Source organism: Coregonus clupeaformis, unplaced genomic scaffold, assembly GCF_020615455.1.
Source record: "Coregonus clupeaformis isolate EN_2021a unplaced genomic scaffold, ASM2061545v1 scaf1379, whole genome shotgun sequence".
NCBI classification, from domain to species: Eukaryota; Metazoa; Chordata; class Actinopteri; order Salmoniformes; family Salmonidae; genus Coregonus; species Coregonus clupeaformis.
In genome coordinates this window covers 131,148-146,785 of record NW_025534833.1, presented here as the reverse complement: position 1 = coordinate 146,785, position 15,638 = coordinate 131,148, and the positions used below count along the sequence as shown (strand labels likewise).

General features: G+C 42.9%; 1 protein-coding gene and 1 pseudogene across 1 annotated transcript in view; one reads left to right on the top strand and one right to left on the bottom strand.

The window, feature by feature from the left end:
- Nucleotides 1-8,034: 8,034 nt before the first annotated feature.
- LOC121534020 lies at nt 8,035-10,437 on the bottom strand (annotated as a pseudogene).
- Nucleotides 10,438-14,969: 4,532 nt separating this feature from the next.
- Nucleotides 14,970-15,638, top strand: part of LOC121534017 ((E3-independent) E2 ubiquitin-conjugating enzyme UBE2O) — a 46,548-nt gene continuing 45,879 nt past the window's right edge. The window contains exon 1 of the mRNA XM_045218116.1: nt 14,970-15,438. Coding sequence (XP_045074051.1) covers nt 15,040-15,438 — 399 coding nt within the window. The 5' untranslated portion in view covers nt 14,970-15,039. The remainder of the gene's footprint in view (nt 15,439-15,638) is intronic.

The following is a 15,638-nucleotide window of genomic DNA, read 5'->3' as shown; positions in this document are numbered from 1 at the left end:
TCCTTGCTGAGCGGTCTTTCAGGTTATGCGATATAGGACTTCGTTTTACTGTGGATATAGATACTTTTGTACCTGTTTCCTCCAGCATCTTCACATGGTCCTTTGCTGTTTTTCTGGGATTGATTTGCACTTTTCGCACCAAAGTACGTTCATCTCTAGGAGACAGAACGCGTCACCTTCCTAAGCGGTATGACGGCTGCGTGGTCCCATGGTGTTTATACTTGCGTACTATTGTTTGTACAGATGAACGTGGTACCTTCAGGCGTTTGGAAATTGCTCCCAAGGATGAACCAGACTTGTGGAGGTCTACATTTTTTCTGGTTTTTGCATTTTCTTTGATTTTCCCATGATGTCAAGCAAAGAGGCACTGAGTTTGAAGGTAGGCCTTGAAATACATCCACAGGGACACCTCCAATTGACTCAAATGTCTATTAGCCTATCAGAAGCTTCTAAAGCCATGACATCATTTTCTGGAATTTTCCAAGCTGTTTAAAGGCACAGTCAACTTAGTGTATGTAAACTTCTGACCCACTGGAATTGTGATACAGTGAATTATAAGTGAAATAATCTGTCTGTAAACAATTTTTGGAAAAATTACTTGTGTCATGCACAAAGTAGATGTCCTAACCGACTTGCCAAACTATAGTTTGTTAACAAGAAATTGTTTGAAAAACGAGTTTTAATGACTCCAACCTAAGTGTATTTAAACTTCCGACTTCAACTGTATCCATCTGTTGGCCCTTTGAGTACATCAACATTTGCCAGTGGATTCAGCACCCTGCTGCTCACAGACTTGATCAGGCTAACCAAGCTGTCAAGTAGCTTAAGAGGATCTACTTGCTCTCCCTCAAAAGCCTTGATGGCCAACTGTACCTCACCCAGCACTGACTTCCAAAAAGTCAGATACAATATATTTTGAGGATCACTGTACATGGAGTATAAAACCTCAGCCATGTAGCAGTGTTCACTGGACTTGGTGACTGCGAAATGCAGCCTAAGCTCCTCCCACTGGTCCAAAATGCGTGAAACCGCGGGTTCAATGGAGAGCCAACGTGTGGCACACTCCCCACAGTTGATGGTCTCATATATGGCCTTGTAGGCCTCCCTGCGCTTTGGAGACACTGAAAACCAGTTATAAGTCTCTCGTACCAAGTACTCCACACTACAGGGGATGGTGTTATTGGAAGCATGACTTACAGCAAGCTGCAGAAAGTGGCACACACAGCGAATAAGAACCAGATCTTTGAGGCCATACTCCTCCATCAGCACTTTATGGACTCCATTGTTAATCCCCGTCATAACAGAGGCATTGTCAGTCCATATCCCCAGGAGTTTCTATTTTTTAAGACAACACTTCTCGAGGAAAGCCACAACAGCACAGGCTATAGATTTGGCATCTCCTCCCTCTAACTAAACAAGCCCCAGAAATGTTGATACAATTGTCTGCTTGGTGTCACTAAAGTACCTTATCACAACCCCCAGGTACTTAGAAACACTTACATCCGTGGACTCATCGAGGAGGAGGCTGAAACGCTGGTCACCCACATCTGCGACCAACTTTTTCAGAAAGTATGGTGCTAGAACACCATTAATCATTTCTGTGCACTTTGTCCTGTGCATTTTGAAGTGGGTAGCAGCAGTGTCTGAGAAAGCAGCTCTACATGCTTCTCCAATGTGATCACATGCCAGCATGGAACAGTGTTCAGCGATAGCTAATGCCATGGTGGCCTCAGCCTTTTTTGCAGAGTCAATTTTTTAAAACCATAAATGGCAGCTTGTTTTGGGTGGAACTGTTATAAGGCTTTGCCTTTTGAGTGTGTTTTTGAGTTGTCATGTGTTTTTTTACATCACTAAGTTTGGCGTAGAAATCAGCCTTACAATACAGGCAGTATGCTCGTGTATCATCTCCAATAAACGGCTTCAACCAGCCTTTGAATTCAGGGTTTGATTCCCACTCCTTTCTGTATTTTTGAGTGTACAGTTTACACTGAGACATGATGAGCTAGCCACCTATATGTTTAGCTTATGTCACAGAGAGGCGCACACACAGTGGACGAGGTGAGTAAGTGACTGAGGCTGTGTGAGTCAAATGCAGTGATTTGTTTTTGTGCAGTGATTTATTTTAGACAAAGAACATTTTACATTTACATCCCGCCCTGAATGTAAGCCAGGGCGGGATCAGCCAGCGGCGGCTTCCCGCATGCGCGATTCATTTGCAGTCTGGACGTGGAGGGGTGAACATCTCCTGCTCTGACTGCAGCTGGGAGGGACTGCTGCGCGAGGACTGGGCCGCCTGTGAGTGCTTTGGGACGGGGGTGGGGCCCACGGCAGCACCCGCTGCTCGTTGAGAAGAGTAAGAACGATACGTGCTTTCACGTCAGTCTCCAAAAGTTTCCAATAACACCAGAAAAAGTCGCTAGTCGATTTTTTGAAAATGTGTCGCTAGAGGGTTATGAATACTCGCTGAATATAGCGACAAAGTTGCTAAGTTGGCAACACTGCAGGGAAGCCCCGTGCGCCCCTATAGGAATTCCTAGGTATAACCAATCAAACTCAGATCAGACATCAATAGAGCACACAGATCGTATAATCAGCATTTAGATAAATGAACAGAATACTGACTTACTGGACACATTAGGATTCTGTATTATTATTTCGTTATTATTAAGGCACTTTTTTAATTATATCACATTTGCTCATACCAAGTCTGACTAGTAAGACATTTCCTTTGCAAAATATTAATTCAAGATCAACCAAGATGAACAGGGTAAATCGAATGAGCTAGACACCTTGCGTTAATTAACTCATCAGAAACCTTAAAATAGCAACCATTTTAGTTTTCTTGGCTTTTGATGAATAAACTACCAAAGACCTCCTCTTCACCCTCATGTTGTTGTTATGAAGTGAGAGTACTACAAAGGTCACACTAGTACACCAAGTTTCACAACTAGGGCTACTGAACACCAATCACCTTCTGTGTTAATCTCCCAGTGCTGCTGGAAAGTGGAAGTGGTGGAAGACCAGGTACGTGTCATATGCCAAAGTAAAGATTACATAAAGAGGCATCAGTCCAAGGGAATGCCTGAGAATATGTGCGTGTGTAGGGTTGCATAACTCCTGGAACTTTCAATAAATTCCCTGGTCTTCCTCAAATTCCTGGTTGGAGGTTTGCCAGAATCAGAAGGGAATAAGCAGGAAATCCGGAATCCTCAAACCAGGATTTCTGGAAAACGTTCCAGGAATTTTGCAGCCCAATGCGTGTGACTTGATGTCAGGGTCTATTATTACTGGCTAAAGCATCTGGTGATGCGTGATGATTCCCATGAGGTCTAAACCAGATTACCGTTCGGCATATCATTGATCCGCTCAGCGAGCAGTATGACCAGGAGTCTTGGGTGGATCAGGGTTGGATGGTCTAGGGTTATCTCAAGATTTTTATAGAAATTGCAAGATTTCTTGGATTGCTCATTCAACTTTAAAAGTAGTTCATTCAGTTCTGGTGGCGGTTTCAGAAATGCTTAATGACACAACAGTAACACTCGCTAGTACTTCTTCAAAGGACTTTGCGTCACTCTTCAGTGCAGAAATTCTGATGTCAGAAAAAGTTCAGACGTTCTGAAACTCAGCCTCTCTAAAAGAAACAACTAGATGTCACAACAGTAACACTCCCTAGTTCTTCTTCTTTTAGTCCTTTAGTGCAACGATCAAAGTTCACATTCTGAAACTCAGCCTGTCAAACGAAGTGTTGAATGGCGAGTGAAGCTTAGACTGTCTAGTGCTGGCTGGGGTATGACTGGATTCAGATCACCCATATAGCATGTCTGGAACATGTAGGCCACGTGCCTAGGGCGTGTGAAAAGCCTCACTCCTCCTCTCCCGTCGTTGTGGGAGGTTAGAATCTCAGATTAGCCATCTGCCCCGGTACGCCCACCACAGCCCTGACGTCAATCTAATCAGGATGCCAGCCGTAGAACCAGTGACCAAAGAAGCATTGCTCTTGGTTTCAATCTAGACCTAATTATTGAGACGGTACAACGGAAATGTAACTAAATAGTCATAAGGTTTGGAATGGAGGCACAATGTAATACTCTTTTCTTTTTATACTACTCCAACAATGACACATTCCCATTTTTGGAACATCCACCATCACTGTATACATATAAAAGTGACGGTGGTTAAAATGTCAGATGGTGTAATTACATATTGATCGCAGCATTTATTTGGGGACATTGTACCAAAAATAATTACCCTGCGGAGAGAAAGTCAATTGCAGGGCTGAACCTCTCCAGACCCCTGAGCTGCATGCATTTGCATCAGTAGACTACTGACTAAATTCACTATTACACATGGACGTCAACATTTAATGCACTCAGCTGGTGCACCTGCTTCCCATTTTGCCTGATTCCTATTGTCCTCTGCTATGAGGGACTATAACAACTCAGCCTCAGTCATCTGCCTGTCCATTAACAAGGCGCACGCTGACGTACGCTACCACCACTTCCTTCATGCTAATGTACTAGCATTTGATAGGAATTTCAACAGATACTACTGAACCGCCAGTGAGCAGGATGCATGCATTTATCCCTGCTTCTTCCGCTGATATGCCCCATGCTATGGTCAACAGTGACTCATTCATTCATGCACATGCTGGCATTGATACCCATTCATCCATTGGTGGCATCGTCATCCAGTGAAACATCAACCCCCAACCCCTCCCTCCATTTTGTTTGGTCAGAGCTGGTGGATGTATGACTCTCTTTTCCCTCGCTCTCTCTGTCTTTCTATGGTTATCATCCAGGTTGGCCCAGCTGGCTCCCAGTTCGGGCTGCTTGCCTGCCTGTTTGTGGAGCTCATCCAGGGCTGGCAGATGCTGGAGAAGCCGTGGAAGGCCTTCCTCAAGCTGGTGGGCATCGTCTTCTTCCTGTTCCTGTGTGGCTTGCTGCCCTGGATCGACAACATCGCCCACATCTTCGGCTTCCTCAGCGGCCTGCTGCTCTCCTTCGCCTTCCTGCCCTACGTGACGTTCGGCAACTTTGACAAGTACCGAAAGCGTGTCCTCATCCTGCTGTCGCTGCTGGTCTACCTGGGCCTGCTCTCCTCGCTGGTCGTCTGGTTCTACATCTACCCCATCAACTGGCACTGGCTGGAGCACCTCACCTGCCTGCCCTTCACCAGCAAGTTCTGCGAGAAGTACGACATCGACCATGTGGTGCACTAGGCTAGCACTCACTAAAACGCTAACAGCTAATGCTAGCTGGCTTTAGAGCCTGGACAGGAAGCGCAGTGGAAAATACTTTTAAGGGAAATGGAACTTTAAAGGAGAGGCCCGTAAGGCTGTTGTTGAAAGCACCCAGGGTATCTACGCACATTGACTTCAAGACTGTAAAGCCATGCTAGTTCCTCTGGAGAGAGAGACTCAGTCTGAGCATGCTGTTAAAGTAGACTTGGAAGACTACAGAGGATATCTTAACATTCGGTTCATAAACTGTCAAGTTAATACTACAGAGGCCTCTTATTTGCTTATTTGTTACCTTTTGTACTCGTTTTCTACAACACTGGCTGTATCTAACACTATGATGTAGCATTTCATTATGTTCAAATACTTTGAATTAGCTGTTCATGTGAGCATTTCATTATGGTATTGAATACAAGTCATACAGTCATTCATGGTTTCAACTTGAACCTAGTTTTGTGTGCTTTTCATGACTTTTCCATGGCGCTTTTGTTGTTGTTGACCAGTTAAGTGTTAAGAATTCCATCCAATAGCAGTTGCTTTTCACAATGAATTATATCTGTACAGACAGTTTCAGTGAAATTGTGTTATTGTATCTGTAAATTATGCTTGTTCTTCATCTGAATGATTGGTCTGACCTTCCAAATCCTGCCTTCCAATCTGCCTAGGTTATTTAAATCAACTGCCACAGGTGCTAGATAAATATACATCTAACTAATTCCAATTTAACTGTGTCACTGCCCCAAAGACAAGCTGTTAGCCTTATGGAAGGCTTTTCAGTTGAAGTGCACTACTAATTAAACACGTTGACTTGTTTTGGCCATAATTGTGCCATATCACTAGACATTGTGTTTATAACTTTGATACTCAAACGTTAATTAAATGTAACGTAGATTATAAAATTTGACTAACCGTCCAAAAGGCAGTATGTGATCTTATTGAGCAAGCTAGAAAGTCCATGTTGTTTCACGTCAAACTACGATGTGCTTGCACTATGTCTCTATAGTAATTATAGCACTTCAGTGATATCAGTCCAAATGACTTATCAATATGTTATGTGTATATATTTCAAAAGCGAACGAGAATCAATGTACTGTGCCTTTGATCAATGGCCATTGATTCAAGAAAGGCTGCTAGTCATTCTTGCCATTACAGATACCAAATTGGCCAACAGAGTTTCTGCTACCCCGGCCTGCTCCTGTGCTCTTGGATTATGTCCCTCTGCTCTGGCAGGTGTCCGCTCTTAACTGCTTAGGACGTTTCCTCAGAGGTGGATTACTGCGGTGATGTGGATTATTTTAGCAGGATTTACTCTGCTTTCTTTAGTCACTTTACACACCAGCAGTCAACTGGTGGCGTTAATGGCCGACTTTGTCAATAGTGTGGAATTCTTCACAGGTGTTGGTTGGACAATCGTTGAGTACTGTTTTACATTGTTTTACCATTGTTTTGTCATTTGGGCATTTAAATGGTTGTGACCCTGTTTCATTTGCTAGGAACCTGTCCCTCCTTTTCTTTTTATATGAACACTTCAGCACAGTCTGCTCCTCGTCATAGGAATTCACAGTGCCTTCTGAAATGTGTGTAAGCCTTGAATTTGAGTATCTGCAAGAATAAGTCTATATATGCATTTGGACCAAATTGATTAATTTATTGGAATAAAAAAGGATACTTTGGAATTTGCTCTTTTACTGAGATATTTTCTGCTGCAGTTTTTGAACATATTACTCACGTACGTGTATGTAAAAATTAAGATGATGTTCTTGAAAATAAATGTAAATCTAGTCATGTTTTCCCTCTTGTGTCTTGAGCTCATAGATTCAACTACTGGTAACCTTTCCTGACTTTTGCCAAATGGCACAAGGAACTACTATGGATCTATGCGTCTGAACCATTTCTCTTCACAATCGCATTCAGCCAGGTAGTGTGGTGGCGCTTGAAAAGCTGTTGTAGATTCACCCTCTTCAAGAGAGATTTACTCCACAACTTTCATCTCTGTGGGTCACGTTTTGCAAGCTGAGATGTTGAAAACAAGTCACTCTGTCCTCTAAATCTGGCGTTTGTTAATCATAGAAACCCTACAGTGTAATGCATTGCTACATTCCAAATGAAAGGGAAACAGTCAGAAACAAATGTTAGAAAAATAAATAGTTTATTTTCTTATTTTCAAAATGTTATAAAAATCAGTCATGTCTTGATTCAAGATTGATGGAGGCAGAGGTGGTGGTTTTCTACAGGGAAAAAGGAGACTCCTTTATCAGGGGGAATGGAGAACACCGGGGAGGTATATTGGCAAACATTGCTGTGTTTCAAACATCAAAATGCTATAAGTCTATTCTCAAACACTGTGCCAGCTACAAGTATATTGGCAGCAGCAAATAGACGATTCTCGTAAATCCCTAGAAGTTAACGACAATAATACCTGCTAATGGACACGTTAGCAGTTAAACCCCTATAGCCCCGGGGAGAGAGGTGTGCAATACTGGTCTACTTTGGAGACCGAAAAACAAACACCGCCTGGTTTGATTATATTTCTCCCTGATATACTGTATATCGGTAATCTAATCAGTGTTTTCTCACAATCTAGAAAGAAACAGGTGCTAGCTAAGAGACAATACTACTACCATGAATAATACTACCATGGTATATAGAGGTGTATATAACATGGTTCATAAAAGCTATTTTAGCTACCCAGGGCATTTTAAAGGCATAAATACAGGCATAAATATAGAAGGATAAACAAAAACATTAGTGATCTTGAAAAGCAAATGAAAGTCCCAGGCAATCGCCTGTTTAAAAAATAAATAATTTAAAGTTATGTACAGTTTAAATTATTTTCAATGCCTTGATGCAATTTTCTAATGTAAACCTATCATTTTTGGTAGTTAGCTGATTTCTATTTGGTCATCATATGAATAAGAGATTTTGTAAAAATGAATGAAGTAATAAACGTATAATCACGTAATTACTCAAGTAATTCCATATCTTCCCCAAAGATCATGTCAGCCTTTGAGATGAAAAAAAGCCTTTTGTGAACTAAACTCACACATGACTTTTTCCCCCTCTTACTAGCTCTGACTTTGCTGATAGCTACTTTGAGGAGAAATATACTTCCTATGACTGATATGTTGTTCTCCCACCTAGCTATCTTAAGATGAATGCATTAACTGTAAGTCCCTCTGGATAAGAGCATCTGCTAAATGACTCAAATGTCAAATGTAAATGTTTGAGTTTTGTGGTAGGTTAAAGCTGGTCTCTTACGAGTCAACTGTCTTCTCTTAACACCCACAACACACAAACCCTGCCACACCACAAATCAGTGAGCACAGACAAACACCTGGCAACCACTGCACTAGTAGCCCACATGTAACTCACAGCAAGCGTAATCTCATTCCCAGAAACATTTGTGCAATAGACTGGGGACGAGGTTACAACAAGCTGCTCACATAGCCCTCTTCCAGCCACGGAAGCTCGGTCAAACACCCCCCATTGAAGGAGGCATCCATCTTGGTTCGCGGCCCCTCAAACACCACTGTTGCGGCGCATGTATGCATGGCCCCGGACAGGGTACATCATCTCAATGAAGGCCAGTGGCCCCACGGTGATGTCGCTGGGGCCCTGCACTTTAAAGCCCGACTTCTGGTAGAACGGGACCAGGAAGTCTTCGCACATGAGCACGGTGCGGCGCACATAGGGCAGGCGGCGCAGGTACTGCAGGTAGCGCCACATCAGGATGGAGCCCTTGCCTTGCTGCCGGAAGGTGCGGTGGACAGCCAGCACGTGGAGGTGGACCGTGGAGCCATGGGGCTTGTGGAGGGTGAGAGCGTCCTGAAAAAGGAGGGAGGGAAGGAGTGCATGAGTGCTATCACCCGACTCTAACTATTTATCATTGTCATGGAGATTTCTTCATGATGGCTTGTTTATGTGGATGTAAGGTTGTTGCGTTCTCTGATTTTGAGGTGTTTTACATAAAAACCTTGAAGTCCCTGTGCTAAAAAAATGTTTTTACTTATCCATTGATAAAATACCACATTGAAGTATATCCTCAAAGCTTGACTTTTGATTCATTGGGTAGGCTACCAAAAGTCATTCATTATAATAAAGACAATGTCCCACTTATTCAACAGGTTTTGACTTGGGGCTTACCATGGCTAGTTTCTCCTGGTCCCACAGTGATCCTATGATGAAGGCAACTAGGCGTCCCTCCTCAAACCAGCCCAGAGACAGCTCAGGGCACAGCATCAGGAAGTGACACACCTCATCCAAGTGGAGTGGACACTCTCCAGACACAGAGATGAAGGCTGAGGAGGGCAGACCGACAACACAAGTCCATGACCAAGTACAATTGTAGTTGCTTAGTCTAATCTCAGTTTGCTTACTTCCAACTACATACTTGGTAACATGAATCCCATCATGACTGACTGACTGTTTGTTTTGTCATGAATTTGGTTGGTATCCAAAGATGTATTCCCAAAATGTATATTAGCCTAGTCTATTAAAAAACGTAAAAGTTAACTTTAAACGTAAAGCACCTCATTAAGTCCAATGAATGACAGCATATTTTTTTCACAAACCATCACTATACCTTTTAACGTCTAGGTACAAAGTTGTATAGAAAAACGACCAGTATTGGGGTAAAAACAAGTTCTACATTTGAGTAAGTTAAAAGTTCTTACCCTCTCTCTCGATCTCAAACACGCTGATTGCGTCCTCCGGGCTGAGGCAACGGAACTCGCTGGCCGGGAGTGTGTGGCGACGACCCGCGCCTAGGGGAGTAGGAGCCCATGGGAGGGCGCATTTGGAGACTAGATTTCAGGAAAGGCAGGGCACTGACTGTCGACATGGTGTCTGATCGAAGTTCCAAGGTCTTAAATCAATTTAAAAATGTTGATATTTCAATATAGTTTCTCCTTGTGTATTGAATGGCTGTCTGTCTCGTAAAGTCTGGTTAAAGTGGCGCGCGGTGTGGATTTATACCTTTGGTGCTTAAGCGCTAATGGTCATAAGCCTACAACAAGCTGGATGACCAAATCCTCCATTCTGAGAGAATACCTGTCAACAATAAACATATTTACCCGGATTTATCGGGGATATTCGTCACTTGTGTTTGGAATTCGCCTCTTGTCAAGATGCAACTAATGGATCGGCTTTTGGCCAAACCTACCCAGCACCTACTTTCAGTTATTTTATTTATATACACTACCATTTAAAAGTTTGGGGTCACCTAGAAATGTCAAAAAAATTGTCCATTAAAATAACATCAAATTGATCAGAAATACAGTGTAGACATTGTTAATGTTGTAAATGGCTATTGTAGCTGAAAACGGCTGATTGTTTATGGGACATCTAGATAGGCTACAGAGGCCCATTATCAGCAACCATCAGTCCTGTGTTCCAATGGCACATTGCGTTTGCTAATCCATGTTTATCATTTTAAAAGACGCATTGATCATTAGAAAACCCTTTTGCAATTATTTTAGCACAGCTGAAAACTGTTGTGCTGATCAAAGAAGCAATAAAACAGGCCTTATTGAGACTAGTTGAGTATCTGGAGCATCAGCAATTGTGGATTCGATTACAGGCTCAAAATGTCCAGAAACAAATAACTTCTTCTGAAACTCTTCAGTCTATTCTTGTTCTGAGAAATGAAGGCTATTCCATGCGAGAAATTGCCAAGAAACTGAAGATCTCGTACAACGCTGCGTACTACTCCCTTCACAGAACAGCGCAAACAGGCTCGAACCAGAATAGAAAGGAGTGGGAGACCCCGGTGCACAACTGAGCAAGAGGACAAATACATTAGAATGCCTAGTTTGATAAACAGATGCCTCATAGGTCCTCATCTGGCAGCTTCATTTTTTAATTTTTTTTATTTATTTCACCTTTATTTAACCAGGTAAGCCAGTTGAGAACAGGTTCTCATTTACAACTGCGACCTGGCCAAGATAAAGCAAAGCAGTGCAATAAAAACAACACAGAGTTACATATGGGGTAAAAAACATAAAGTCAAAAATACAACAGAAAATATATATACAGTGTGTGCAAATGTAGCAAGTTATGGAGGTAAGGCAATAAATAGGCTATAGTGCAAAATAATTACAATAGTATTAACACTGGAATGATAGATGTGCAAGAGATTATGTGCAAATAGAGATACTGGGGTGCAAAAGAGCAAAATAAATAACAATATAGGGATGAGGTAGTTGGGTGGGCTAATTTCAGATGGGCTGTGTACAGGTGCAGTGATCGGTAAGGTGCTCTGACAACTGATGCTTAAAGTTATTGAGGGAGATAAGAGTCTCCAGCTTCAGAGATTTTTGCAGTTCGTTCCAGTCATTGGCAGCAGAGAACTGGAAGGAATGGCGGTCAAAGGAGGTGTTGGCTTTGGGAATGACCAGTGAGATATACCTGCTGGAGCGCAGACTACGGGTGGGTGCTGCTATGGTGACCAATGAGCTAAGATAAGGCGGGGATTTGCCTAGCAGTGATTTATAGATGGCCTGGAGCCAGTGGGTTTGACGACGAACATGTAGTGAGGACCAGCCAACAAGAGCATACAGGTCACAGTGGTGGGTAGTGTATGGGGCTTTGGAGACAAAACGGATGGCACTGTGATAGACTACATCCAATTTGCTGAGTAGAGTGTTGGAGGCTATTTTGTAAATGACATCGCCGAAGTCAAGGATCGGTAGGATAGTCAGTTTTACGAGGGCATGTTTGGCAGCATGAGTGAAGGAGGCTTTGTTGCGAAATAGGAAGCTGATTCTAGATTTAACTTTGGATTGGAGATTCTTTATGTGAGTCTGGAAGTTGAGTTTACAGTCTAACCAGACACCTAGGTATTTGTAGTTGTCCACATACTCTAGGTCAGACCCGTCGAGAGTGGTGATTCTAGTCGGGTGGGCGGGTGCCAGCAGCGTTCGATTGAAAAGCATGCATTTAGTTTTACTAGTGTTTAAGAGCAGTTGGAGGCTACTGAAGGAGTGTTGTATGGCATTGAAGCTCGTTTGGAGGTTTGTTAACACAGTGTCCAATGAAGGGCCAGATGTATACAAAAGTCATTAAATAGTACCCGCAAAACACCAGTCTTAACGTCAACAGTGAAGAGGCGACTCTGGGATGCTGACCTAGGCAAAGTTGAAAAGAAAAAGTCCATTGTCTGTTCTTTTGCCGATCTTAATCTTTTCTTTTTATTGGCCAGTCTGAGATATGGCTTTTTCTTTGCAACTCTGCCTAGAAGGTCAGCATCCCGGAGTCGCCTCTTCACTGTTGACGTTGAGACAGGTGTTTTGCGGGGACTATTTAATGAAGCTGCCAGTTGAGGACCTCATCAATTTGATGTTATTTTAATGGACAAAAAAATTGCTTTTCTTTAGAAAACAAGGACATTTCTAAGTGACCCCAAACTTTTGAACGGTAGTGTATATGAATGACAATTTACATATAGGTGTAAAAATTCTGTGTTTGATGTGTACACTTTTGGCTTACTATACTGAACAAAAATATAAACGCACATGCAACAATTTCAAAGATTTTACTGAGTTACAGTTCATATAAGGAAATCAGTCAATTGAAATAAATTAATTATGCCCTAATCTATGGATTTCACATGACTGGGAATACAGATATGGGTCTGTTTGTCACAGATACCTTTTTTTTTTTTTAAAGGTAGGGGTGTGGATCAGAAAACAAGTCAGCATCTTGTGTGTCCACCATTTGCCTCATGCAGGGTGACATCTCCTCTGCATAGAGTTGATCAGGCTGTTGATTGTGGCCTGTGGAATGTTGTCCCAATCCTCTTCAATGGCTGTGCGAAGTTACTGGATATTGGCACGCCGATCCAGAGCATCCCAAACATGATCAGTGGGTGACATGTCTGGTGAGTATGCAGGACATTGAAGAACTGGGACATTTTCAGCTTCCAGGAATTGTGTACAGATCCTTGCGACATGGGCTGTGCATTATCATGCTGAATCATGAGGTGATGGCAGCGGATGAATGGCACGACAATGGGCCTCAGGATCTCCTCACTGTATCTCTGTGCATTCAAATTGCCATCGATAAAATGCAATTATGTTTGTTGTCCGTAGCTTATGCCTGCCCTTACCATAACCCCACCGCCACCATGGGGCACTCTGTTGACAACATTGACATCAGCAAACCGCTCGCCCACACAACGCTATACACGTGGTCTGCGGTCGTGAGGCCAGTTGGACATACTGCCAAATTCTCTAAATGACGTTGGAGGCGGCTTATGGTAGAGAAATTAACATTCAATTCTCTGGCAACAGCTCTGGTGGACATTCCTGCAGTCAGCATGCAAATTGCACACTCCTTCAAAACTTGAGGCATCTGTGGCATTGTGTTGTGTGACAAAACTGCACATTTAGTGTGGCCTTTTATTGTCCCCAGCACAAGGCGCACCTGTGTAATGATCATGGTGTTTAATCAGCTTCTTGATATGCCACACCTGTCAGGTGGATGAATTATCTTGGCAAAGGAGAAATGCTCACTAACAGGGATGTAAACAAGTTTGTGCACAACATTTAGAGAAATACGCTTTTTGTGCATATGTAAAATGTCTGGGATCTTTTATTTCAGCTCATGAAACATGGGACCAACACTTTACATTTAGCATTTATATTTTTGTTCAGTGTATAATTTCAAACATATGTGGAGAATATGTGTGTACTTTTAAAATGCCTATTTTATTTAAATGTTGATATCAATATCACATGGCATAGGCCTGCTGGTGATTGTATTATAATCCTATCGGGCTGCCCTCATCTATTTACCAAACGTCTAAATTAAGGGAAACTTTTCCATTGGGAATTAATTGTCTCGAGATGGTGGGTTCATAGTTTGTTCCCCATGATATTTTTGTTCAAATCTATAAGAGGATTAGGGGGAGCAGGTAAGTGTTTGTTGATCATTATTTCAGTTTTAATTTATAGTTTATCCCCTGCTGCTAATACGTTGTTGACCTATACGAAATTAGTATTTTTGTTGTTGTTGGGCAACCTGATAAATGCAGGTATAGAACAGAGTTAGCCTATGTATTTGACGGAATCCCTTATCCTTCTATCATTATATACATTTTTATAGATTAATATGCTTTGGCATTGTGTAGAAACGCGCATTTTTGCGCATGACAAATAAGACAAACGTCCCAATATGCCCCGGTCACGTTAGCCTACTACAGTGTCAGGCACGGTATGCACAAAATATGTTATTTCATCTCACAATCCTGTGTTAAAAACCATGTCTGCAATAATAAGCGAACTTGAACACTCACACACTGACACCAAGTGGCGAAAATTGGTCCATTCATGCTTATGGGTGAAGCGCGCGCCTAGAATGCATATTCGAGCTCCGGCTACAGACTTGTTGATGGCATTATATTTAAAAGACCATGATCATGGCTGTGATATTTAATTAACTTAATTGACAATAGGCCGTGTCCTAGGGGGACCCCATTAATGAAATTGGGCACATGACATCATACATTTGTATCATCATGTAGCTAGCAACACCTGACTGTGTGACTAGAATATAAAGAAAGATGTGTTATAATAACGGTGTGATATACTGTCTGCTGTCTCAGACTCATGTACTCACCAAACCCACGCTGAAATAAAAAGCGCCTATGTCGATCTGACAGGCCCTCGACTCTTCTCTGAGCGCATTTACGCAGCGCGCGTCCCTACGTATCGACGTAAACACGTGCACTTCCCTGGTTACGGTTTCTCTTTTTTCTTCTTCACCATCCTCTCCCTTTCTCGCATTATTCCCTGACAACAGCAGCGATGGCGGAACCCGTGGCATCGGACGCAATAGCAACAGACGCAGCTCTTTCTCCGGCTGTAAGCCCGGGTTCGGAGCCTCCATCCATAGCGCTCTCTCCTTCTGCAGGCGGCTCCCAGCGGCTTCTTTTCTCCCACGATTTGGTGTCAGGTCGGTATCGTGACTTGGTCCGGTTCGGCCTAGTCAGAATGATACAAGGCGAGGAGGAGTTTGATTCAGACTCGGACCTCGACGATGGCGGAGGTAGAAGCGGTGGTGTTGGCGGTGGCGGGGGAGGCTGTATCCCCTGTAACTCGGACACCGAGAGCAGTGTTGTGGACAGCCTGGCTCCTCTGGGAAGGGGTTTTGTCCGGGTGCAGTGGTACCCAGAAGGAGGGAAGCAAGACATTCGGGAAACAAAGGTAATTGTCTGTTAACGTTAGCTAACTAGCCACACAATATGTTTTCAACGTTGGCGGTAACGTTAGTTAGCTAGCTTCCAACACTTCCAAGGTGTGTTTTCCCGTTATTATTGACAGCTAACGTTAGCTGGTTCAATTAACTACTAACGTTACACCGGTTTACCATGCTATAACCAGCGTTGCGAACGTTTTGCCCGCGC